Source organism: Sapajus apella, unplaced genomic scaffold, assembly GCF_009761245.1.
Source record: "Sapajus apella isolate SASKATOON/1434 unplaced genomic scaffold, GSC_monkey_1.0 scaffold94, whole genome shotgun sequence".
NCBI classification, from domain to species: Eukaryota; Metazoa; Chordata; class Mammalia; order Primates; family Cebidae; genus Sapajus; species Sapajus apella.
This window is the reverse complement of record NW_022437034.1, coordinates 1,792,422-1,819,923: the sequence shown is the minus strand read 5'-3', so window position 1 is coordinate 1,819,923 and position 27,502 is coordinate 1,792,422. Positions and strand designations below refer to the sequence as shown.

The 27,502-nt window shown below is 43.5% G+C and overlaps 1 protein-coding gene and 1 pseudogene across 2 annotated transcripts; one reads left to right on the top strand and one right to left on the bottom strand.

The window, feature by feature from the left end:
- Positions 1-671: 671 nt before the first annotated feature.
- On the bottom strand, positions 672-27,502 carry EIF4EBP2 (eukaryotic translation initiation factor 4E binding protein 2). Its single transcript, XM_032256241.1, has 3 exons — positions 27,059-27,502; positions 8,916-9,101; positions 672-7,426 (listed from the first exon to the last, which is right to left on the bottom strand). Exons 1-3 carry the CDS (start codon positions 27,201-27,203, stop codon positions 7,395-7,397), a joined length of 363 nt encoding a protein of 120 aa, XP_032112132.1. The 5' UTR covers positions 27,204-27,502; the 3' UTR covers positions 672-7,394.
- LOC116535361 lies at positions 18,181-20,078 on the top strand (annotated as a pseudogene). The gene has a single exon (XR_004262169.1). The product of XR_004262169.1 is annotated as a non-histone chromosomal protein HMG-17 pseudogene (transcript).

Sequence of the window (27,502 nt, the reverse complement as noted above, 5' to 3'; positions counted from 1 at the left end):
AACTAGAGAAGTTATTTCTTAACCCTATTTTAGAGAAAACAGGCTTGTAGATGAAGAATCCTGCTGGGGTAATGTAGCTACTAAGCAGCACAGCTGGAACAGAAGCCGCCCGGCTCCAAAGCTGTGCCCTAAACCTCTACAGTCCCAGTGGGAAAGCTTCCTCCAGTCTGGTTTTATTTTGTGGACCTCTGTTCATATGAAAGAATTCTTGTTCTCAGGACTAATGCGCGTGGAACCTGCTGGATTAGTAGCAGGAGGGAATCTGACGCTCATGCAGCACAGCTTCTTTTGAGACACCAAGCATGATGGGTGTCTAACCAGTGCTCCCACGGGCACAGGCAGCCCCTCTTCAGAGAGAGGAAAAGTTGTTTGGGATTCCTCAGGGCTGGTACTTAAGAGAAGGACATCCTTGGGTGCTGTCAGCCCAGCATATACATGTTCACCTCTGAGCTCCTGAGCACAGGAGCAGGGTCTTGCTCCCAAAAGAGTCCCACCATCTTGTGACCCACCATCAGGTCCACATTGACAAAGTGCATGCTCCCCAAGTGCAGAGATGACAGATAAAGCAGCCCATATCCCTCTGCCTATATTCCCCACCAGCCGAAAACTCCTGAAATGTGAAATAACCTTAGGACTTCACCTGAAATTAAAAAGAAATTAAAAACACCAAGTTGATACTCAAGATCTTTATTGATTTAACTAATAACAGCAACCATTGATGAAAATTTGATTTCTTCCCTAATTTCCAAACATCTGCTGGTCTGGAAGGATAGTTAAAATACAAAAACAACGGATCATGGAATCACACAGGACCGCCCCAAGGACTGCGCGGTGCCCTCTGCTATCCATCCACACACAGTGAAATGGATGAGAGGGATGAGCGGACAACACATCATGGGAGACAAAGGGAAGACCAAGGAAAGTGCTGGCAGTCTCCGCTTTTCCATACAGAATGGATGGTACTGGGCCATCAGTGGCACTAAGACAGGGCAGGGCTATTTTTTTTTAAATAAAATATTTTAAAGATGCATAAAATGGACACCTTAGCCTGTGAGTGTCCTTTGGGCTCTTCAAGACACCTTTAAGTTTTACCCCTGGAGTAGCAGAGGGTCTCCTCACCCAGGTAGAAAGAGATGGGCTCCATCTGCAGGTGAAGTAAAGGCACTGGCGCACGGCACTCAGCAATGTAGATACAGGCACCAGGTAAGGCAGGATGGCTTACCCAGCAACCCGCCTCTGGGCTCCCTGCTAGTGTTCTTCCCTCCTCCCCTGGTTTCCAGTTAAAAGTACCCTTGGCCTGGGCTTTTTTTTTTTTTTTTTTTTTTTAGATTAAGCTGGAGAGAAAGGGGATACATTTGGGCAAGAATGGATATTTTGTGCTAGATTCATGGAATTTTCTAAGTGTCCAGAGTTTTGGTTTTAAGCACCAGCAAAAGCTCCCTTTGGAAATTTCAATGTGGCCAAATGATTATCAAGCATTGCAGCATCTCTCTGCACCCTTAGAAAGGTGGCAGAGTGAGAGTTTACCCTGGGAAATGTCTTCCATCTCAGTAATATTTCCATTGGGTATCCATGACATACGGTATGGTCTACCAGGGCTGCAGGCAGAGAGCCTTAAGCAAAGAGAAACCACAGACCCTCTGAATAGGGACTCACAAGCCTTCTCCTAAATCTAAGCTTTGCCAAAAGGTATCAACTTCCAGGACCAGCCTAGAGAAATAAATTTAAATTCCAGAGAGTGGGAAAGGTGATGTTAAATGATTAACTGAAAAAACAAGTATGTATCAATAACTCTTACAGTTTTCAATTAGAAATGTCTGTATGTCAGCCTCAAGAAACTCTACTAAACTGGAAAACCATGACTAAGAACAGGAAGTGGCCCTGGGTAGAAGCATTCTAGAGAATTGTGACCCAACTGCATCAATATCTGGTTTCATCTTTTATTGAAAGCTGAGAGCTTTGTAAAGAACTGTGGGGATAACTAAGTCCACCTCAAAGTCCAGACAGAAACTGCCCTCCCAAAGAAACGTTTCTTTAACACAAATACCACACCTTCCCAGATATTATGGGTAGGTAAGTGATTGGGTTTTGCAGATTAATCAATAGCTCCCTATGTGCATGTAGTCCAGAAAACATGCCTGCCAAGAAGGATAGCTCTGAACCGACAAGGAAAGGCCTTGTGGCTTCCTCTCTAAAGGGGAATGCAAAGGGCTAAGAGCCCTGGCTTCAAGCAGCTGTTATCCAAGTGAGGAAAACGGAAACAGACTCAATCTCTGGGATATTGCTGCCAACAAGCTGAGCCCTTCACCAGTTGCCTTGATTTGAAGCAGGTGAGGGACTTTAACTAATGGTGTTTGAGCTGGAAAGGTAAGGTCTGAGAGTCCCAAAGAGCTGGAAACCCAAACGCAAAAAAAGAGAAGACCATGTATTTTGAATACACCTCAAAATAAGGAAGAAAAATGAAATTCATTTAAAGGTGCTCTAAAGATGAATTATTTACTTCTGGAAGAAGTATCCTTTTCTTATAGCTGCCTCAACAGCAATGCTTCCTATCCAAGTATACTCTCAAGCAAGCAGGGCTATAGATAAGAAAATGCTGGGAGGAGGCAGAACATAAATCCAAACAAGAATTTGCATCTTTGGCTGGGCACAGTGGCTCATGCCTGTAATCTCAGCACTTTGGGAAGCTGAGGTGAGTGGATCACCTGAGGTCAGGAGTTTGAGACCACCCTGGCCAACATGGTAAAACCCTGTTTCTAAACTAAAAATACAAAAAAAAAAAAAAAAAAAAAAAAATTAGCCAGGCATGGTGGTGTATGCCTGTAATCCCAGCTACTCAGAAGGCTAAGGCAGGAGAAACATTTGAACCTGGGAGGCAGAGGATGCAGTAAGCTGAGATCGCACCACTACACTCCAGCCTGGGCGACAGAGCACAACTCTTATCTCACAAAACAAAACAAAACAAAACAAAATTTTCCATCTTTAAAGTATCTGAAATCTCTAAAGACCTGGTTAGGAATGGGTGCCAGAAACATATAGCGGCCATTCGCTAGAATGTATTAAATGAAAAAACTTTATAAGTTTGTCTTGGGGGTGAAGACAAGACCAATTCTTTAAGAACACTGCCATCAAGAAGCCCAGGAAGAGATGGGCATGCAGGGTGTTAACCTGTGCACTGGATTTAGAGGAGCAACCAAGCATAGACATTTGTAATTCTCGGATGTTCCCTATTTTACGGAGTGGTTGCTTCCTGGGTGAGAGATCTGACTTGAGTCTGTTGAGACTGGAGAGGCCAGGTACCAAGCACCCACGCTCGTGGGAAACTGGCTTCCTGATAACATCTTCTATTTCACCTAAATCTGAACTGCTTTCTTGTCTTCAGCTCAATATAGCCTAACATCTAATTCATGTTTGCTCCCTTTGCTGGACAATCCCCATTCCAAATAAGACAGCTTCAGTGACTCAGCTGGAAGGCCCCACTTCCTTTTGTTAATTCCTAGCTACAGGAAAATAAAAGTGGTAAATGAGTCTTACAGACACCAAGCCTAGGACTGGCAAATAAGCATACTTGAGCTGCTGGTAGTTAAGCTTATTTTCTACTTCTCCTGGGAACTGCCATTTCTTACTACCCCTCTCAAAAACAGCAAGTAGCTTTGGGGAGTTTGCTTTCTATCCCAGTAATTGTTTTTGATAGCAATCTATCTTTCAGCTTATCTAGATTAAACCTAGCTCCCTATTGACCTGGCTTCCTCCTCAGTTGGGGTGTGGTGCTTTTAAGATACATCCATACATTCTTTGCTACTGCTCCATTGGGGTAGAGGGATGTGTAATTCCTCTCTCCTTGAGAGCAGGCTGGACTTAGTGGCTTGCTTCTAAAGACTAGGATAAGAAGTGATGGTGTGTCCTTTCCAAGACTGTCTTAAAAGGCACTGCAGCTTTTCTCCTGGCCCTGCCCCCCATCTCTGGAATCTGTGGCTCAGGGAGAAGCCAAGGTGTCATGGTGTGAGGCCACTCATGCAGAGACCCACATGGGAAGAAATTGAGGGATCCTGCCAACAGCCACAAAAAGAGAACTTGGAAGTGGATTCTCCAGCTCCAGCTGACTGCAGCCCTTGCCCGTATCTTGACTGTTAACTTCATGATACCCTGGGCCAGAACCATCACGTTAAGCTACTCCCAAATTCTTAACCCACAAAAACGGACAGATAATGTTTGCTATTTTAAGATACTAAATTTAGGGTAATTTGTTACATAGCAGTAGATAACTAGTACAGGTGGAAGGACAAAATTCTTGGCTTGGAAGCCCAACACCTAGAAGCCAGCTTCTCTGTATCTGTGCCTTTGAAAATGCTGTACATATTTAAACAGAATGAGAACTGGTGAACTCAATGACCCACACAATAAAGAAGGCAGAACCATGACAATGCATGTCTGCTGCTGGAATTTGGAGGGAAGTCATTTCTCATTAAGACCGAATGTCCCCACAACAATAGAAGCACGGGTTCCCCATAAAAAGAAAACTACATATGGTCACTAAAGTGGTGAGAACTGTCTCAGTCAAGTGGCAACTTAAGGGTGTTCCTTCCCTCTAAAAAAGCCAGGACACATCATTCATTCAGGGTTCCAGCTGTGAGGTTCCCTCCAAACATGCAGAGGTAAACCACCAAATGGACTCTGGCTTGTTCTAAAAATAATTCTATGAGGCATGACACAAAGGTATCATCTATTGGAGGTTTATCTCATGCCTTGTGAAATTATTTTTTAAATGCCAACTTATGAAGGTCAAAGGCTGTCTAGAGGTGGTCTCCGGGAAAGAATTGCACCAAGCCGTAAGGAGGTCCTTGCAGAGAAGGATAAGGGATTGGACAGCTGCTGCATTATACAGCTGACACTCCCAAGAAATACTAAAAACATGCCTTCTAATTAGGGGGCCACATGCAGAAGAAGCTCCCCAAGATGGCAAGAAAAGAAAAAGGGCATCTTGACACTACTCAAGCTCATGCTTTAAATCCATTTTCCACTGTTCAGTGAGGAAGCCAAGTTTTCACACATAGCAATAAAGATCAAGAGTTCACTCTTCCACTCACTGACTGCTAGTTGGGTCAAATTCCACAGGATGCCAAGGCCAGTGTATGAAGAATGAAAAGCTTCATTCCCAAAGAATCAGGCTCCCCAGGGTGCAAAGAGGTCCTGAGCATGCTTTTTATGTAAATTACAGCGCAACTTAGATTTTCCCAAGAACATGTAAAATGAGATTTGGAGTTTAATTAAAAACAGAACAGGGATACATTAAACAAACAAACAAAAATACTTTTCTGATTATCAATTTTTGAGACTCAAAGCATCCCCAAAACATTGGAGATTCAGCTTATTCCTGAGAGACATCAACCATCACAAAAGGTTTTCACTCTGAACTATTCACATTTTTGTAGCAGAAAACAGAACAAAGTTCTGCAGACATCCTTCCTCTCTTCTAAAATGTATTCACAAACAGGGTCTTTTCATAGTTCAAAAGAAAAACAATCAGGCTTCTTTCTTGGCCAAATGGCCTGTTACTCTCACCCTGGAAACTGATTTCTTAGAAAGGAAGTTCAGGGCACCAAATCCAACCAGAAATTCCCAGGACACCAGTGGCTACTTAACTATGAGGGGATGGATACTTTAGTCTTTCTACGAGAGGTGTCATTCTCCCGGGATTATTATGCTGGTCAATAGTCCCAGGAGAGGTAGGTGGGAAGGGTGGGTGAATGCAAAAGCTAAAGGATCAGAGAAATGAATGAGGCTTTCATGAACAACCCAAAGCAAGGCAGAATGGTCCAGTTTTAAACCACCCACTTACAAACAAACTCCAAACATGCACACCCAAAACTAGAGGGGAAAGGAAAGAACTCCTGGGGGACTAGGGGCGACAAAAGATGTTGACATAGAACAGCAGACTTGCCTATGAACATTTCTCACCTTCCTAACACTGGAAGATGTTTAATTAAAAAGTTGCTGTTCAAAATTGTACTGAAAACATATCTAAAAATAGGTCTGTAGTCATCTTAAAAATAAAAGGTCACTTCTCAGATAAGAGGAGTGACAGATATTCTCAGATACCAACGTGAGGTATCTTTGACGTAAATTTGAAAAATGGCCTGGTAGAGAAAAAGGAAGGAAAGGAAGGAGAGGAAGACAGGAAGGGAGGTAGGGAAGGAAATTCAGAGTACAATAGAAAAGGCAAGAAAACTGGGAGGAACACATTTTTTAAGCCCATGCTTATCTAATCCAGCAGCCAAACAATGCAGACCCACAAAGGAAAAAATGCAGTTCTTTTCTAAGAACATTATGAAAATCAACTTCAAACTCAAAACGTAAGAAACTGCAATCTGAGAACAACTATCGCAATGCTCCCTGGACTTAAAAATGACTACTGAGACTGGGTACTCAAATGGGTCAACGCTCTTCGGAGGTCATTCTTAGGCATTATCTGACAGAATACTATGATCAGGCCTTACCCACCAAGTGAGGCTAAAGTGCCTCTATTACTTGGTTACAGGAACAGACAAAATCACTTCTCTTTCTTGAAGTACAAGAGGACTCTGCCAGCAACAAGATGCAAGCAGGGAGGAATGACAGAAGAACTAAACTGGTTACCAAGGGCTCTCTTCTGATGTACAGAGTTAAAAATATCTGCACAAATGCACTAAGTAAAAGAATGGGAAGATGAACTATAATACCAAAGACGGAAGACATTCCTCCCAAAGGAAAGAACAGAAGTGGACCTCAAAACAGTGTCACAGGGTAATGCTACCAGAGTTGCGCAAGCTGTGCTCTGTCCCGAGGGACGAATACCTCAAGGTAAAAGGGAAAGCAGCTCTTTTCATCATTTACCCTGCTGGTTTTAAAGACCCCAAACCCAGACTCTTGCAACACTGAACCATAGGTGGGATACAGGGAGGAGAGACAGAGTGTAAGGAACATGAATGGTGTTAGGCCCACCAAGCCTCTGTATCCCTTTCCCAGACTTCCCAGTCAGGCAGTTGCTGGTAGGTCGATATTTGATTTGGGACAAAATTGTGGGGTATGAAGTTAGCTCTCAATTAAAAATACAACTAGGAAAGTCAGAGTTTAACTGTTTTCCTCTACGGGCAGCTTAGCTCTAGAGAAATACACCAAGGGTCTTCAATCTAGCCTGTTTAACTGGGAAGGGGAATAGGAGACAGGGCGAAGAAATGGTCGGATGAAGCTCATCTTCCCATCGTTTGGCACCCAGAGGAAGAGGGGGAGGTGGAGACTGTAATGGGGACTGCTGGTATTGCCTCTTCTGTCTTTACACTGTTGGATCTTATTGGCCAAATCAGGTGCACACAGGTATCAGTGTTGCTGCTTTTCTTCTAATCCTTGCAGGAGAGTCAGATGTCCATCTCAAACTGAGCATCATCCCCTGGTTAGGACAAATAAAATGAAGAGTTTGGCATATACACAAAAAAAGCAAAACAGTTTTAACCGTCATTCCCTCTATATGAGAGACAAAAAATAATTCAGATTGTCCCATTCTCTGCTGCCCTAAAACAATTACTCTGACCAAACAGCAGCTCCTAGGGAGCTCTTTGCCATCTATCGGGGAGCACACTCTTCTGGAGGCTTTGGACTTTGGCCCTGCTCCAAACTGACACTTTGTGTATTAAAAAAACTCATCTGAATTATGACAAAGCAGAATGCTGGCTCACATCTAGTGGTCCAAGTGCAGTCCCTGAGGATCAGGAGCTGGCCACTCCCACCTCACCATTCTGCTTCTACAGAGATAAAGAGGGCTTATTACAAAAGAATGTGTGAGAGAAGGGGTAATTTAGGTAGTTCTGGAAAATACAGGAAATAAGCCATACTGCTTTTCCTCACACCATAAAAAAGAAATTCCTATAAGAAACAAGGTCTATTTGCCTGAGGGTGATGGAAATGCGGGCCATAACATGTTTTGTTTTCTGTGTATATCCTTAGTCCAATGAAGCTGAGGCCAGGCAATGGTTCAAGAAGTCATTTTTGGGGTCTACCATCCTGATTCCAGATTCTTTTCTCCCACCAATGACATTAGATTTGATTATGATTCAGAACTCAGAGTTTTCAGGCTGGTTGGGGTGGCTCATGCCTTAATCCCAGCGCTTTGGGAGGCCAAGGTGGGTGGATCACCTGAGGTCAGGAGTTCAAGACCAGCCTGGCCAACGTGCTGAAACGCCGTCTCTATTAAAAATACAAAAATTAACCAGGTGTGGTGGCGGGTGCCTGTAATCCCAGCTAATTGGGAGGATGAGGCAAGAGAAACTCTTGAACCCAAGAGGCAGAGGTTGCAGTGAGCCGAGATTGCACCACTCCAGCTTGGGCAACAGGAATGAAACTCTGTCCCGCTCAAAAAAAAAAAAAAAAAAAAAAAGAACTCAGGACTCAGGGTTTTCAGAGCATTTCAAGAAACCTTTGAGGGAGGGAGGGGAACCTTAGAGACATGTAACTGAACATCAGTTATAACTGAAGAATTGGCCGGGCGCAGCAGCTCACACCTGTAATCCTGGCACATTGGGAGGCTGAGGCAGGCGAATCACCTGAGGTCAGGAGTTCAAGACCAGCCTGGCTAACATGGCGAAACCCCATCTCTTCTAAAAAATACAAAAATCAGCTGGGCGTGGTAGTGGGTGCCTGTAATCCCAGCTACTGGGGAGTTTAAGGCAGGAAAATTGCTTAACCTGGGAGGCGGAGGTTGCAGTGTGCCAAGATCATGTCACTGCACTCCAGCCCGGGTGACAGAGTGAAACTCGGTCTAAAACAAAAAAAGAAATAAAAAACACAACAACCGAAGAATCAATAGCTTCTCAACCTATAGCAAACAGACATTCAAATTCCAAGAGCCACGCTCTAGGTCTCCAACACCGCCATTCTCTTACCAACTGCATGTTTCCTGTCATGATTGTTCAAGTTGTTCAAATTGTTTACTTCTACTTTGGAGTCTTCAATTAAGGTGCCAGGGCTGGTGACTCCTGGGATATTGGGCAGATGGCAGGGTGGAGTCTGAGCCATGGGAGAATTGCGACGATCCAACAGAAACTTTCTGTCATAAATGATTCGAGTTCCTGGAAAACAGAGTTAAAGAGAGTTTGAAACAATTTAAGGGGTTATCAACATATACTACTACCCAGGAATTTAATTTAAATCCCACATAATTCTAACTTTTAAGGATTTTACAATTCAAGTTGAAAGCATAAGCTCTAACCTCCCTACCTGTAAACAGGCTCCCCTGCCATCAGGAATGCTCTTTCTCTTCTCCCAGTGACACACCTGCCTGCTGATCCTTCAGGACTCGGCTCCAACCATCACTTCCTTTATGAAGCCAATGCCACCCCTCACTTTTTAAAAAGGTTCTTCCTCCCCATCTTACTCAACACACATCACGTATTACAGGACTCCTGTTTATCCATCTGTCTCTCTTTATAGACTTTGAGTTTCTTATGTCAGGGCTATGTCTTATTTCTATGTGATCTAGGTCCCAACATTAATATCTTTAAGAAAAAAAAGTTTTAAATGAAAGAAAAAACAAGTATGAGAAAAAATAGCCCCTTTAAAAGGCTTTCCAAAGAAGCACTGAGACTGACATTCTTCTCACAGCTATAGTCAAAGCTGGAACTGGCTGGCAGCCCCTGTCTATTCTGCAGAACAATCTGCTTACCAGTAAGTGCTACCTGAATGTTTTTAAAACAATAGTTCTGAAGAGTACACTTCAACTGATAAACAGTGATGGAAACCTGCTTACAAATGGTGAACAGGTACATCAAAAGGTGCTCATCATCACTCATCGTCAAGGAAATGCAAATCAAAACCACAATGAGACTATCACTTCCCATCTCTTAGAATGGCTATTATAAAAAAGACAAGAGAGCCTGAGCATGGTGGCTCATTGCCTGTAATCCCAACACTTTGGGAGTCCAAGGCAGGAGGATTGCTTGAGCCCAGGAGTCTAAGTCCAGTCTGGGCAACATAGTGAGACTCTGTCTCCACACACAAAAAAATATTTTAAAAAAAGAGTTAAGGGCCAGGTGCGGTGGCTCACGCTTATAATCCTAGCACTTTGGGAGGCCAAGGCAGGTGGATCATGAAGTCAGGAGTGCAAGACCAGCCTGACCAGTATGGTGAAACCCCATCTCTACTAAAAACACAAAAATTAGCAGGGTGTGGTGGCACACACCTGTAATCCCAGCTACTCAGGAGGCTGAGGCAGGAGAATCGCTTGAACCAGGAGGCAGAGATTGCAGTGAGCTGAGATTGCACCACTGCACTCTAGCCTGGGTGACAGAGCGAGACTCTGTCTCGAGAAAAAAACAAACAAAAAAAAGAGCCAAGTGAGGTGATATGGGCCTGAAGTCCCCACTACTCAGAGGCTGAGGCAGAATAGCTTGAGTCCAGGAATTCAAGGCTACAGTGAGCTATGACTGCATCACTGCACTCCAGCCTGGCAACAGAACAACATTCTGCCTCAAAATTTAAATCAAGTATAATTTTAGGACAAGGAAAGTAGAAACTTACCTTCACCCTCTTTGCTTTGAAACACAAAAACTCAAATAACACTCAAAAAGGCATCTAGAAATTATGAGGAGCGAGGCATTCTGGGTAGCACAAAATTTAATTCAACTTTTAAAAGGTGAATAGTTTCAATTATCTTGGATGGAAATACTTCTAATACAGATTTAAATCCCTTTATGGCCTTCAACAGAAAACGATTCGATCCTCTTGATGAATCAGTCATTATTAAGAAAATCGTTTTTATTATGTTGTGACCTAAGAAGTCTCAAGCCCTATCGAGCTGATGCTATGTACAGCTGAACAACACTATACAAAATTGATTGTCAAGGCTGTGCTAGTGCACCCTTCTCCCAGTGTACCTGTCTCCTGTTACACTAAGGGCTGCCTTTTTTCCAGGCTACTACCATGGCTCAGCAGCTCAAGCTGCCATAACAAAATACCACAGACTGAACAACTTAAACAACAGAAATGTATTGTCTCATAGTTCAGGAGGCTAGAAGTCCAATACTAATGAATGGTTTCTGTTGAGGGCTCTCTTCTTAGCTTGTAGGTAGCTACCTTCTCAGTGTGTCCTTTACATGGGGGTGAGGGGACCACAGCTCTGTGGTGTCCCATCTGATAAGGGCACTTAATCCCATCATGAGGGTCCCACCTTCATGACCTCAACTCAACCTAATTAACTCGCAAAAGCAACAATTAAGGTTTCAACATAAGAATGTTGGGGAGACACAATTCAATCTGTATAGTCCATCCTTAAACCCTTTCTAACTTGGTATTTCTAGTCTGCTGGGTTTGGAAATCAGCAACTTGCTTATTAGCATGCTATGTAAAATAAGGGCAAACAGGCTGAAAGGGAGTCTGATCACCTTCCAATGAACAAAGGGAAGGAGCCTTATGGATGGACTTTACCTATCTCATGGTTAGATTTCAGAAGGGCGAGGTTTCTATCTTCTTTTTTCTTTTGAGACAGAGTCTTGTTCTATCGCCAGGCTGCAGTACAATGGTACAATCTCGGCTCACTGCAACCTCTGCCTCCCAGGTTCTTGCGATTCTCCTGCCTTAGCCTCCTAAGTACGTGGGACTACAGGTGCGCACCACCACACCCAGCTAATATTTTTTTGTATTTTCTGTAGAGATAAAGTTTCAACATGTTGGCCAGCGTGGTCTCGAGTTCTTGACCTCGTGATCCGCCCGCCTAGGCCTCCCAAAGTGCTGGGATTACAGGTGTGAGCCATAGCGCCCAGCCAGGGTGAGGTTTCATTGTCAGATGAGGCAACTTGCAAATTGGAACAAGATTATTCTTACTTCTGTAGTACATCAAGCCAGGAAATTGTGGATGTTAGGTGGTAAAAAAGCACAGCATAGAAGCAAGCTCTCTAAATTATGTATCAACAACAACACATACATTAAAGAATTAAAATTAAGCCAACTAGGATATAGGTAGTAGAGATTCTGCCTACATGTGTGAGGTATAAGAGAAACTCTGAAGAACCACTATGACCTTACAGAGCCAATAAGAGATGGTATTTTACAAGTTTATTGAGATAGCATTCATTTACAATTCATCCACTTACAGTGTATAATTCGATAGTTTTAGATGATTCACAGGACTGTATAATCATCACATTGTATGTATGTATCACACTTTACCAATTTATCAGCTGATGGACTGACAAGTCAATAAAAACAACAGTCCATCAACTGATAAATGGGTTGTTTCTACTTTTTGGCTATTATGAATGACATTCACGTACAAGTTTTTGTGTGAACATATTTCCATTCTCTTGGGCATATACTAAACTAAAAAAGTGGAATTAGCCAGGCATGGTAGCTCATACCTGTAATCGCAGCACTTTGGGAGGCCAAGGTGTGTGGATTGCTTGAGCTCAGGAATTCAAGACCAGCCGGGGCAACATGGCAAAATCCTGTCTCAAAAAAATACAAAAATTGCCAGGCACAGTGGCTCATGCTTATAATCCCATCACTTTGGGAGGCCAAGGTGGGCGGATCACCTGAGGTCAGGAGTTCGAGACCATTCTAACTAACATGGAAAAACCCTGTCACTACTAAAAATACAAAATTAGCTGGGCGTGGTGGCACATGCCTATAATCCTGGCTACTCGGGAGGCTGTTGCAGGAGAATCGCTTGAACCAGGGAGACACAGGCTGTGAGCCAAGATTGTGCCATTGCCCTCCAGCCCGGGCAACAAGAGTGAAGCTCTCTCTCAAAAAAAAAAAAAAATTAGCCAGGTGTGACAATGTACGCCTCTGGTCCCAGCTACTGGGGAGGCTAAGGAGGGAGGATCGCTTAAACCCCCAGATGGAGGTTGCAGTGAGCCATGATTGCACCACTGCACTCAGCCTAGGTGACAGAGTGAGACCCAGTATCAAAAAAAAAAAAAAAAGGTAGAACTGCTAGCTAGATCACATGGTAACTCTACCTTTAACCCTAAGGAGAACTGCCTCTTTTTCAAAGTGGTTGTACCATCTTACATTTCTATCAGCAATGTGTGAGAGTTCTAATTTCTATATATTGTAGCCAGTATTAACAGATATAAAGTGGTTTCTCACTGTGGTTTGATCTTAATTTGCATTTCCTTGCTAGCTAATTATGTTGAACATGCTCTTTTCAGGTACTTACAGGCCATTCCACCACATATCTTCTTTGAAGAAATGTCTCTTCAGAACCTTTACCCAGTTTTCAATGGCTTGTCTTTATTACTAAATTGTGATAGTTCTTTATTCTGGATACAAACCTGTTATATGATTGCAAATGTTTTCTCCTATTCTGTGGGTTATCTTTTCATTTTCTTCATGGTGTTCTTTGAAGCATAAAAGTTTTTAATTTCCATCATGTCCAATATATCGGTTTTTTTTTTTCTTTTGTTTGTGCTTTTGGAGTCATATTTAAGGCCACTGCCTAATCCAAGGCCATAAAAATTTGCCTGTCTTCTTCTAAGAGATTTATATTAATAGTTTTTGCTCTGACATTTAGGTCTCTGAGCCATCTGGTCCACCTTCAGTTTTTCTGTGTGCATAACCAGTTCAATCAGCACCATCTATTGAAAACTCTTCTTTTTCCATGGAATTGTCTTGGCACCCTTGTTGAAGATCAATGGGCCATAATTGTGAGTGTTTATTTCTGGACTCTCAATTTTATTCCATTGATCTATATGTCTATCCATATGCTAGTACCACACTGTCTTGATTTGTACTAAGTTTTGAAACCAGGAAGTTTATGTCTTCCAACTTTTTCTTTTTTAGGATTGTTCTGGATATTTTAGGTCCTTTCAAGTTCCATATGAATTTTGTCAGCTTGCCAAAGAAGCCAGCTGAGATTATGATAGGGGCTGTACTGAATGTGAAGGTCAATTTGTGGAGCACTACTATCTTAGCAACATTAAGTCTTCCAATCCATGACCACCAAATGCCTTTCCATTTATATGGGTCTTTAATTTCTTTCAACACTGTTTTGTAGATTCCAGAGAAATAGTTTTATGCTTTGTGACTAACTTTATTCCTATCTATTGAATTGTTTTTATGCTATTGTAAATGGGATTGCTTTCCTTTTCTTTTCTTTTTGAGAGACAGGGTTTTGTTTTGTTATCCTGGCTAGAGAGCAGAAGTGCCATCTTGGCTCATTGTAACCTATGCATCCTGGGCCCAAGCAGTCCTCCTGCCTCAGCCTCCCTAGTAGCTGGGACTACAGGCACATGCCACCCTGCCTGGCTAATTTTTGTATTATTATTATTTTTTCTTTTTGAGACGGAGTTTCGCTCGTTACCCAGGCTGGAGTGCAATGGCGCGATCTCGGCTCACCGCAACCTCTGCCTCCTGGGTTCAGGCAATTCTCCTGCCTCAGCCTCCTGAGTAGCTGGGACTACAGGCACGCGCCACCATGCCCAGCTAATTTTTTTGTAGTTTTAGTAGAGACGGGGTTTCACCATGTTGACCAGGATGGTCTTGATCTCCTGATCTCCCGCCTGCCTCGGCCTCCCAAAGTGCTGGGATTACAGGCATCAGCCACCACGCCTAGATATTTTTGTATTTTTTTGTAGAGAGGGGGTTTCACCATGTGGCCCTTGCTGGTCTTGAACTCCTGGGCTCAAGACATCTGCCCACCTCAGCTTCTCACAATGCTGGGATAAAAGCCTTGGTCAGTTTTTTTTTTTTTTTTGAGATGGAGTCTCCCTCTGTTGCCCAGGCTGGAGTGTAGGGCACAATCTTGGCTCACTGCAACCTCCACCTTCTGGGTTCAAGTGATTCTTCTGCCTCAGCCTCCCTAGTAGCTGGGATTACAGGTGTGCACCACCATGCCTGGCTAATTTTTGTGTTTTCAGCAGAGATGGAGTTTACCATGTTAGCCAGCCTGGTCTTGAACTCCTGACCTCAAGTTATCTGCCTGCCTCGGTCTCCCAAAGTGCTAAGATAACAGGCGTGAGCTACTGTGCTGGGCCCACAACTGGTTTTTCTATATGATTCTTGTATCCTGCAACCTTGGCAAACTCACCTATTATTTCTAATAGTTTCTTAATGCATTCCTAAGATATGTTTGATTTTGAATGCCAACACAGTAAATAATTCAGACAACAAGACACACTGAAGAACTAGGATCTTAATGGTGTAAATGTTCTCAAATATAGCCAGGGAAAAATATGACTATGAAAGCATAGTATTGGCTCACGCCTGTAACCCCAGCACTTTGGGAGGCCAAGGCGGGTAGATCACGAGGTCAAGAGATCGAGACCATCCTGGTCAACATGGTGAAACCCCGTCTCTACTAAAAATACAAAAAATTAGCTGGGCATGGTGGCGCGTGCCTGTAGTCCCGGCTACTCGGGAGGCTGAGGCAGGAGAATTGCCTGAACCCAGGAGGCGGAGGTTGCGGTGAGCCGAGATCATGCCATTGCACTCCAGCCTGGGTAACAAGAGCAAAACTCCATCCCAAAAAAAAAAAAAAAAAAAAAAGAAGAAAGCATAGTATTTTAACTTTTTGAATTTTAGATCTCTGTAAGCTAAAAAAATTTAATTGTAGTGGGTATAAAGCAAAAAAAGGGAATCAGCTTGCTAATCACTAATGATTCAGGATGTAATTCAAAAGACACTGACCTTTCAAAAAACCAAAATTATTCAAAGAGAAAAATTAAGATTCAACCATCGATAAAATGGCAGGAAAAAACCCTTTATTTCCTTTATTGAACATTATGTTCACTATAATTTTATATCAATTTAATGACAACCTATTAAAAAAATCTAAAATATTTAAGGTCACTTATGCATGCAGATGTACATTTTCTGAAGCAAGGACTTCCTAGCAATTCACATTTCACCCAAACTCCCTGCAACATTTATGTCAGCTCAATTTAATGTCAACCAATGCAGTCATAAGTAACTAGAAACAGGTTAACCTTAAGGTACTCAAGAAGGAAAACAGACTAGACAAGAAATCTATAGCTCATATAACACAATATTAAAATGGGGCATGATTATGATCAATTGATAGGGTTACAAAAAATAAAAAACAATTTTCCATTCCTTCTCTATGAAAATAATTATGCGCCTTAGTTTTATATCGGCAAGTTGTTAAAAAAAAAAGTTACAATATTGTACATGCTGTTTGCTAATTTTCAATGTTTATAAGCAAATTATAGTAAAAACATAGAAGAATTACAGTTAAGGAAGAGTACGTAAATGTTACAAACTCTGTCTTTTTTTTTTTTTTTTTTGGGGGAGACAGGGTCTTGCTCTATCACCCAGAATAGAGCACAGTGGCATGATCCTGGCTTACTGTAATGTTGACCTTCTGGGCTCAGGCAATCCTCACACCCTAGCCTCCCAAGTCGCTGGGACTACAGTTCAACTAATTTTATTTTTTGTAGAGATGGGGTCTCACTATGTTGCCCAGACTGGTCTCAAACTCCTGGGCTCAAACGATTCTCCTGCCTTGGCCTCACAAAGTGTTGCGGTTATAGGTGTAAGACACCATGCCTGCTCACAAACCCTGCTATTACAAAAACAATGAAGTTATACACCAGCAAAAGTAAAGGCAGGAGGACAGGTGAATGGTGTACTTTTATATAGTAAAGAGCTAAAGTTGTCAGGTTGAGACAGATATTATTTAGAGTTTTAAAGATAACTACTAGAAGGGGCCAGGCGCGGTGGCTCACGCCTGTAATCCCAGCACTTTGGGAGGCCGAGGCGGGTGGATCACGAGGTCAAGAGATCGAGACCATCCTGGTCAACAAGGCGAAACCCCGTCTCTACTAAAACTACAAAAAATTAGCTGGGCATGGTGGCGCGTGCCTGTAATCCCAGCTACTCAGGAGGCTGAGGCAGGAGAATTGCTTGAATCCAGGAGGCGGAGGTTGCGGTGAGCCGAGATCGCGCCATTGCACTCCAGCCTGGGTAACAAGAGCGAAACTCCGTCTCAAAAAAAAAAAAAAAAAAAAAAAAAAGATAACTACTAGAAGAGCCAAAAATGATAATACAATTTACAGGAATTAGTAAATGGAGCAAGAATGAGAAATGAGGGACAGAAAGTCATAAAAGTATCTTAGATTCCTCATCTTTCATAGTGGTGAGTTAGTAGTATTGTCTAATGTTAAAAAACATCAAGAAATCACAGTATACATGTATTATTTACAGTAACAATGGTAACCAGCAAAAGCACTGCAAAGAGAAACTGTTGAAAGTGGTAGTCTATTGGCATTTCATGCTCTTTTACACTGTTGAAGTTTCATTTTTCTGTTTTGTTTCAAAAACGCACATATTTTTCTTAGTCTTCATGTTTGGATTTCAGAATAGAAAGCATCTAGGTTAACATTGGCTATTTATAAATTTTTCATCCCTTAGTGACCAGATATCAGGATAAATCTAATACCTTCATCCAGGACTTTCTAGTTACTAACACTACTAGGGAAATATGAGAGTAAAACTGAGTCCCTTTCACAGAGAGGGGGGAAAAACCCACCTACCTTTGAATCCAAAACCAGTGATTCTCAAACTGCAGAAAACAACAAGGTCAATGAATGAAACCCAAAGTTATGCTTGTCAAGATGGCTAGTATAGAAACAAGGTCATTCAAGCATAAGGGCCTCTTTCAATACCAAGTGCCTTAGTTTAAATTATAAATAATCTATGCATTAAGCTGTATACTTTTTTTTTTGTCGTTGTTGTGATAGAGTTTCGCTCTTGTTACCCAGGCTAGAGTGCTATGGCGCGATCTCGGCTCACCGCAACCTCCGTCTCCTGGGTTCAGGCAATTCTCCTGCCTCAGCCTCCTGAGTAGCTGGGATTACAGGCATGCGCCACCATGCCCAGCTCATTTTTTGTAGTTTTAGTAGAGGCGGGGTTTCACCATGTTGACCAGGATGGTCTCGATCTCTTGACCTCGTGATCCACCCGCCTCGGACTCCCAAAGTGCTAGGATTACAGGCGTGAGCCACCGCGCCTGGCTAAGCTGTATACTTAAGAAATTATGTAAGCTCAAATAAAACCACACAGAGAAAGTCCACTATAACATGGTTAACTTACAGGGTAGTTTTTAACTATATTTTTACAGGGAACTCCATCATAAAATTCTGTTTAACTAAGTCTGCTTCCAGAATTAGAATTAAGCATTTACTCATCCAAATAGAAAGCTTGGAGAACAAAACATTAAGTAACTTGCCCACAAGCCATCCAAAAAGGCTGAGATGGACCTACATCCTCATAACAATAGTGTTCCAAGCAGGAAAGGAGAACGTGAAATCAAACAGGGCTTTCCTCCTGGGACTTTCTCTATTGAAGGGGAAAATCTCAGAAGCCACTTGCAGACTTCTTCTACATCTCATTTGGCCAGAACTGGTTCAGATGCCCACCAGACCAAACAAAGGGGAAACTATGACTGGCTTAGAGCAGTCATGGTATATATCCTGGGGCTTAGCCTTCTGCCATTTAAAAAATTGAGGGAATCTGGCAGCAAGCAAGAAGAGGGAATGGCTATAGAGCAGGAAATGAACAATGTAAGCCACATCTTATTTAATATTTACCTAAATTTAGTAAATATTACATACATATTAGTTTAACCAAAAAGCGTTAAAAAATTAAGAGACAAAAGTGTATACATTGGGAGAAGGATGTATATAGCAACTAAATCCTCATCTTCCATAGCAGGAAACTAATTGTTAATATCCCAAGCTGAGAAATACGCTGGGCACAGGGGCTCACACCTATAATTGCAGCACTTTGGGAGGCTGAGGTGAGAAGATCACCTTAGCTCAGGAGTTCAAAACCAGCTTGGGCAACATGGTGAGAAACCATCTCTACAAAGACTTTAAAAATTAGTCATGCTTGGAGCAGTATGAAAAAGAAGAGGCAAGAACGACCCCCTGACCAACCAAAGCCCATGCGCCACTGCATCCCACGCCCAGCGCCTACATCCCGCCGCCATCACCACCATGCCCAAGAGAAAGGCTGAAGGGGATGCTAAAGGAGATAAAGCCAAGGTGAAGGACGAATCACAGAGAAGATCCGCAAGGTTACCTGCTAAACCTGCTCCTCCAAAGCCAGAGCCCAAGCCTAAAAAGGCCCCTGCAAAGAAGGGAGAAAAGGTACCCAAAGGGAAAAAGGGAAAAGCTGATGCTGGCAAGAAAGGGAATAACCCTGCAGAAAATGGAGACGCCAAAACAGACCAGGCACAGAAAGCCGAAGGTGCTGGAGATGCCAAGTGAAGTGTGTGCATTTTTGATAACTGTGTACTTCTGGTGACTATACAGTTTGAAATGTTATTTTTTATCCAGTTTTATAAAAATGCAGAATTTTGTTTTACTTTTTTTTAAGCTATGTTGTTAGCACACAGAACACTTCATTGTTGTTTTGGGGGAAGGGGCATATGTCACTAATAGAATACCTCCAAAGCTGGATTGATGTGGGGAAATACCTTTCCCTTCTAGTTTTGAGAGACTTCCTCTTGGCTCCCAGGAGGAGGGATTCCCTGACTTTGACACACATGGCCACCTTGGTACACAAAAGCCTTGTGGTATGGAAAAACAAATTTGTTTTTCTGTCCTCTTCTCCCTTTCCGTCTTTCAGCATAGACTTAACTCCCTTAAGCCCAAACATCTGTTGGGACCTGACCCCCAGTCATTGGTTACCAGTGTGTCAGGCAATCTGGACTTGCCAGTGATGCCACTGAGATGACACCTGTCAAAAGAGCAGTGATTCCATTTCTAGATTGTGGACCTTCAGATAAATTCTGCCATTTTCATTTCACTTCCTGAAAGTCAAGAGTTGGCTCGTGAAAAGCTGTTAAACATGCTAAATGTGAAATGTCAACCCTCACTCTAAACTTACCCTGTTCAGAGCATCAAATGAAGACTTCATTGGGTTTTATAGTGGCTCTCTGATTTTTGGTAGTCCATCAAAGAAGGGAGTTTGAAAGTTGTTGTATACTGTTAATGATTGTCTGCCCATGTCCTGCCTGAAATACCATGATTGTTTATGGAAAGTATCTTTAATAAAGCTGGATACAGTTTGGCTTGGAAAAAAAAAAATTAGCCATGCTTGGTGGTACTCCTGTGATCCCAGGAGGTTAAGCCCAGGAGATCAAAGCTTCAGTGCACATTAGCTAAAAGGTTTAAAATGGTTTCTCTGGGAGTGGAAATAGAGATGAGGGAATGGGCATGGGAATGTTGCTTTTTGTTGTATGGCCAATAATACTATACGACTTTTAAAACTTTGTTGCTTTCACAGGTATAAAAAACAAATTTAAAAAGCAAAATGGTGTGAGAAAAAAAGCATAAACACTGATAAATGTTCGCTTACAAAATGACAATTACTACACGGTTCCACTTATCTGAGGTTCTGAGTCGTCAAATTCATGAAGACACAAAGTAGGATGGTTAGTTGCCGGGGGCTGCAGTGTAGTACTTAATGGGAAGTTATTGTTTAATTGATATCAGGTTTCAGTTAAGGAGATGGAAAAAGTTCTGAAGATGGGGATGGTGGTGACGGTTGTAAACCAAGGCGAATATATTTAATATACCACTGAACTGTACAATTAAAAATGACTAAAATGGAAATTTTTGTTATATATGTTTTACCACAATAAAAATATATTCAAAAAAAAATCAAGAGATAGTATATTTAAAAACCATTATAAGGAACTAAGAAAGAAGATGCTTGCAAAACTCTTATAAATATATACATACAGACTAACACTTCAAAGGCAGCAGGGACCATGAGGGAGAAGGTATCCTTCAAGCCTAGACATTGAATTAAAAAAAGAAATAAAGCATTTGGCATGTAACCTCAATTTTCTATTAGGAATTGTTGACAATTCTCCAGCTATGTCTCATGTATTCTCCTTTAAACAGATACAAGATAAATAAGCAGCAAGTGTTTCTAATGCACTCAGAAAAGAAGTCTAAGTGGTGTCTCTCTCTCTCTCTCTCTCTCACCTCCATAAAAAGGGGAAAAAAAGGAAAAAACAGAAGAGAGTTAACAAAAAAAGTGTTTTTCTCTGTTTCTTATTATTTCAACTTAGGAAGGTAAGGTCATGTTTTATTGACTGAATTAGAGAACATTCATGAAAGAACTTCCGTTTTAAACATCTGTTCTTCTTGGAGACTGTGGATGAGGAGACAGACTCCTGAAAAACTCTATGGCAAATAACCCAGAGGAAACTAAAAGCTGCCTAACTCTGTCCTCCCAGGACACTGGTGGTAGCCAAACCACATTCAGTGTGTACAACCATCAAATCCCTGAAGTGCTAAGAAACCAACAGAGACGATTTTTACATTAACAAAACAAACAGAGCCAGGCATGGTGGCTCAATCCCACCACTTTGGGAGGCTCAGGTGGACAGATCATTCGTGGTCAGGAGTTCAAGACCAGCCTGACCAACATGGTGAAACCCGTCTCAACTGAAAATACAAAAATCAGCTGGGCACGGTGGCAGGCGCCTGTAATCCCAGCTACTTGGGAGGCTGAGGCAGAAGAACTGCTTGAACCTGGGAGGTGGAGGTTACAGTGAGCCAAGATCATGCCACTGTACTCCAGTGTGGACAGCAGAGCAAGACTCTGTCTCAAAAAAAAAATCTTAAACACTAATTTAAAGTTTTTCTGCCATTCACCAATCAACTGTCCTGCTTAGGCTCTCTTCCTCTATAACCAGATTAACTAACTTTCTCCATGCTAACTTTACCCCGTCTGATCTGTAAATTGTCATACACAACATACGATCAACCTACAGAGTCTCCAAACCACGCAAGATCCCCCCAGCTTTTTTTTTCTGAGATGGAGTCTCGCTCTGTCGCCAGGTTTGAGAGCAGTGGCGCCATCTCAGCTCACTGTAACCTCTGGCTCCCAGGTTCAGGTGATTCTCCTGTCTGTCTCCTGAGTAGCTGGGATTACAGAGGAATGTCACCACACCCAGCTAATTTTTGCATTTTTAGTAAAGACGGGATTTCACCATGTTGGCCAGGATGGTCTCAATCCAATCTCTTGGTTGGCCAGGATGGTCTCGGTCTCTTGACCTCATGATCCACCCGTGTCTGCCTCCCAAAGTGCTGGGATTATAGGTATGTGCCATCACACCCGGCTGCAAGATGCCTCTTACAAAACTGTCTTTAAGACTACTATCCTCAAAAGGTTTCTGCAGAATAGCCTTAGTGCCAATTTACAGGCTAGTCACTTTTCCTTCTTACTGTTCCAGAGAGCAGGCCTCCGGAGAGCTACAGGGAGCTGTGCACAGGTCTGTCATGCATGCTGCACTATCCACCTGTGCCCGCTTTCCTTGTCAGGCTGTAGCTGGCTTAGGTCAGGCAGAGGCACTCCCTCCACACGGTGCACTGCCTTGAGGATGAGGACTACTGCCTTCCTCAGGCTTAGAATTCAGTCCCTTGCCAGCAAAATGCACCCAACATCAAAACTGAGGTACACTTTCTTCTACATATGTATTGGCAGCTGATGAATCTGAGATTAAAGTTGAATCTCCTACAAAATGTCAACATATGTTGTGTTACTCTAAGTAAATGCCATCTTCCTCAAACACAAGGCAAAGTGTTTGAACACCCTTAACTACGTTTTTCAAGCATTTCTCATATATAATAATGAAGTCCTCTGGCTAGTAACTGAAGTTAGAGTGTTAAATAAATGACATTTGTTGGTTCAGAAGTTATTGAGTAAACTCAGCCCAAGAATACAGAGTTAGAAATTTTATGACATGGTCAGATACTGGCCTTCCTTCCCAGAACTCTACTTACTCCTCCCAAGGGAACCAGATTAAAAAAGCAGCTCCCTTCGCTATATTCTTATAGGTAGAGTTCACTCCAAGCGGATTATTTTACCTTTTCCCTGCCTTCTTCTTCTTTCCAAACCCATCCTTTATGAAATTCTGCCCCAGTAAACCAATCACAGCAACTATCCAAGAGGCAGAAAGGAAGAGCTACAGCACGGACAAAATTTCAGACCATCACAGTTAGTTCCCCTCTGTTGCCCTTGTTATGGTTAACAGCATACTTCTCCACGGCTGATGAGACGGCTGTGCAGGAAAAGAAAGGCAAAGAGAAAGGGTAAAAGAGATCTTTAAGTTTCTGCTCATTCGGCAGAGCACAACTCTCCTAAAAGGGGACAGTTCAGCACCTAGAAAGGAAATAAGGTAGTGGAAAGAATATTAGCTAGCATTCCAGAGGTAGAATGCAAACTTCCTTTCCTAGTAAGATAAGCATCTCAAAAGAGTTGAGGAAAAAACTGGGATAGTGATCAGCATACTAAATTTTGAGGGAGCCACAGAAAATAATTAGCTGTATAACACTAACAAGTTACTTAACTTCTCTGGGTCCCAGTTTCTCTCAATAATAAAATGAAAGCATTAGGTCTCTTCCAGCTCACTAGTGTTATAAAAGTCAAGCCAACTATAGTATCTTCACCTTCCTTTGAAGGTAGAAGTAGCTTCTCAATGGAAGAACTAAATATCATCCCTACTCCTCCACAGGCTGATAGAAAAATAAAATCCAAGAACTTTTTTTTTTTTTTTTGGCCTGGAATTTACCCAACAAAAAGTTTCTTATTCCTTCATAACGAGAAAGGGTACTCTTCTAACAATGTGAGAAATCCAGAAGGTTTCAGCCAGTGTGTTTTCACCCACTTCTTACTTCCCAAACCACAGGAAGGCAATTTTGAGAAACCTCAAGGGTAAGCAGTAACCTCTGAACCCCAATGAATAAAGGACTCTTAAAGGGGAAAGGGGGAGAAACTTTAAGTTCAGTATGCTGTGAATCTGCTCAGTCTGATCATTTAGGGCATTTGGTCCACCAACTGCTGTTATGCCAGAATGCTCTAAAATGTATGTGACCCTCCAGGTTTCCAGGAGTTTGGGGCAGGAAATGTTAATCCCCTCCCTTACCACTAAATAGAGATTTCCAACACAAGCCTCCCACTCATTTTTCTAAATGTTTTCAACTCTGAAATATATGTTAGCACTTGACTCTACTCTTCCAGAACTAAAAATCTGTCTGCCTGTACCCCCAAATCATTTTAAACCTATTCAGACCAAGGACTGTACTTCCTACTTTTGTCTGTTGTCCCCTTTTGTGCAAAGCACTCTCTGGGTGCACAAAACTCACTATTGATACCTAACCATATTAATTCAGGCATCTGGAGGTAGCCAGATAACAAACTACTGCACCCTGGTTGAGGGAAATAAAATTACATAGTAAGAGGAAGATGAATGTAGCATTAGATATACACAAACCATCAGAGGGGGAACTTAAATCAGTAAGTACACAACACCTAAGCAGCATTAATTGCTGTAATAGTGATTAAATCCGATTTCAACAGTACTATATCCTTATAAACATATTAAATAAGACCTCGTGTTAAAAATCCAAAGATTACGATGGGTTCTCCCAATAAATACAGGCTCAACATTAAAGAGCCAGGATGACAAGTATTTAAATACAAAACAAAAAACTGTGTAGAAACACTCTGGAGGGAAGTTAAGTGATAACTGAGAAAACAGTGGTGATTGAGTGTGTTAGGAGGAGGGGCAAATGAATCAGTATTTCTAGCAGAATCTTTCCAAGCACTTTAAAAATTAATCCCGGCTGGCCGGGCGCGGTGGCTCAAGCCTGTAATCCCAGCACTTTGGGAGGCCGAGGCGGGTGGATCACGAGGTCAAGAAATCGAGACCATCCTGGTCAACATGGTGAAACCCCGTCTCTACCAAAAATACAAAAAATTAGCTGGGCATGGTGGTGCGTGCCTGTAATCCCAGCTACTCAGGAGGCTGAGGCAGGAGAATTGCCTGAACCCACGAGCCGGAGGTTGCAGTGAGCCGAGATCGTGCCATTGCACTCCAGCCTGGGTAACATGAGAGACCCCCTGTCTCAGCCTCAAAAAAAAAAAAAAAAAAATTAATCCCGGCTATGAGACAGGCTTCCATCTTTGAAGCAACACTTAAAGACTAGGCCCTTATTTTTAAAAGCATGGTAGCTTGACTATTTGACATAAGCCAAAAATGTGTCTAGGTGGCTCTTCCCTCAGGGGAATAACATACTGCTGAAATTTTAGTTCTTTTCCCAAATAAACTATAGCTGAGTGTGGCTGTTACTATGACGCGTTCTGAACTGCTGGAAGCATAGGCATTTACTGAGAAATACCATAAAGAATTCTGGAAGAAGTTATAAACCCCTTTCCAACACCTTGGAAAACAACATCTATTTCTTAAAAGCTATCAGCTCAAGTTCAAGACAACTCTTATCTGGAGCCGATTCTGGTCTGCCAAAAGTTTTCAGGATTAAAAAGCAAGAGCTCGGCCAGGTGCAGTGGCTCACGCCTGTAATCCCAGCACTTTGGGAGGCAGAGGGGGGCGAATAACTTGAACCCAGGAGTTCAAGACCACTCTGGGAAACATGGCGAAACCCCAACTCTACCAAAAATACAAATATATTAGCTAGGCATGGTGGCATGTGCCTGTGGTCCCAGCTATTGAGGAGGCTGAGGTGGGAGGGTGGCTTGAGCCCAGGGAAGTGGAGAATGCAGTGAGCCAGGGTCGTACCACTGTACTCCAGCCCAGGTGACAGAGTGAGACCCTGTCCCATGCTCAAACACAGGGTTTACCGTCTTTAGTCTTGAATCGATCATATCATGGAGAAGTCTTCTTCCATGAGTTAAGTAAGCCACCTAAGAACTCCACTATTCTGTAAAGTTAACAGTTCCTTAAACCCAGCTCTCCATACATATTAATGAACTTCTGCCCGGGTCATTTAAAAAGCCTTCCAAGGCAGCCACTCCCCTAGAGCGGCCTGGCTGAATTTCTCTGTAAAGCTCTCTCCTAGATTTTTATCCCTTGGTGTTGGCAAGTAGGTCTCCTTACTCCACAGGCCTTGCTACTGTGCAACGGATTTAAGGATGGTCCAGGCCTAACTGCACCGGATTGGTTGTAGTACAACTCTTGAGCCCTGCCCACAGGAACAGGCTAGCAATCCTCTAGACCGCAGGAGCTGCTAAGTCCCCACCCTCTAACAAGAGGCCACCCCAACACCAAAAGGCGGCAAAGTTCTGAAGTCAAAAAGGAGGCCCCATTTCCTTCAATAAGGCTCCTCAAAATCGCTTTCCAGGCTCCTCCCTCTGGAGGACAGCCCAGTTAGGGCACGGACAACCTTTGAGCTCTCTTTTCCCGTGACCAAGCTTCACCTCTACTCCAGTGTTACTTGTAAACAGTTCCTGGTCGTGCTTTGAAAAGCAATGCCAGGGAACCATCCACTCTCTTAACTGCCTCTCTAGCCCCTTCTAAGGATCAAGCAACCCCCTTATCCATCTGGGGTGTCCTTGATAAAGGTCCTTCAATCCATCTCCAAAGGCGTCGCCGCCGAAAGACACCCTGCCTTAAGGCTGCCAGCGCCCTACCACCCCCACCTACTTTCCCTCGGCTATTACTTGAGCTTTATTATATCACTCTCTCCTCCCGGCCTGGGGACTCCCCTCACCCGTGGGGCCTCTTCCAGCAAAGTAAACAATGCTGTCAAAGCAGGATAACACTGGGCGAGGCTTCCAGACTCCGCATTCCAGCCTCCTCCCAGTGTTCCAAAAGCAGCAAAACAAGCCATCGCAGGATCCCAGGGCCAAATTCCTCTCCCCAAGTCCTTTTTTAAAAAGGCCCGGAGCCAGCTCCAAAATCAAGCATTAATTTGCACAATCTGCAAGAGACAGGCAACGCAGAGTGTAATGCAAGGCCAAGTCGAGCCAAATCCGCCCGGGAAAGAGGCAGAGAGGGGAGAGAAAACTGGGTCGAGTGCGTAAGCCTGCCACGAAGCGGAAACAAGGGCTCTTTTCGCGTCAGGACAGCCACATTCCCGAGTGGGGCGCGCGCGGACTCGATCAGCGGGCAAGAGAGAACGCGAAGTGAAGGGTCCCGAACGCGCGGGCAGGCCCGAGGGCAGCGTCCCCGGGGCTTCGGTGGAGCTGGGGCCGAGGAGTTAGAGGACCGCGGCGGGACACCGAGCGCGGCGGACGGCTGGCCGGCGCTCACCTCCCGGTGTGGTGGAGAAGAGCGTCCCCCCGGGCGTGGTGCAATAGTCATGAGGTAGCTGCGCGGCGTCGCTGATGGCCACGGTGCGAGTGGGGATGGCGCGGCTCTGGCTGGGCTGGTGGCTGCTGCCGGCGGACGAGGACATGGCTGTGGGCGCGGGCTCTCGGCTTTGTCCAGCTGGCAGGCGGCGGCGGCGGGGCCGGGGCTGCTCCGGCTCCTCAGGCGAGCGGAAAAGCGCACTCTGCGCGCTCCTCGCTTGCTTCCTCTCGTTCCCTCGTACCGCTGCGCTCCCGCCGCCGCCCTCTCAGCCGCCGCCGCCGCCGCCGCCCGATCCTCCGGCCTCCGCCAGCAGCCTCAGCAGCAGCAGCAGCAGCAGCGGCAGCAGCGGCGACGACGACGACCGGAAGCGGGCGAAGGCGGGAGCCAGGGGGAGTTCGGGGAAGC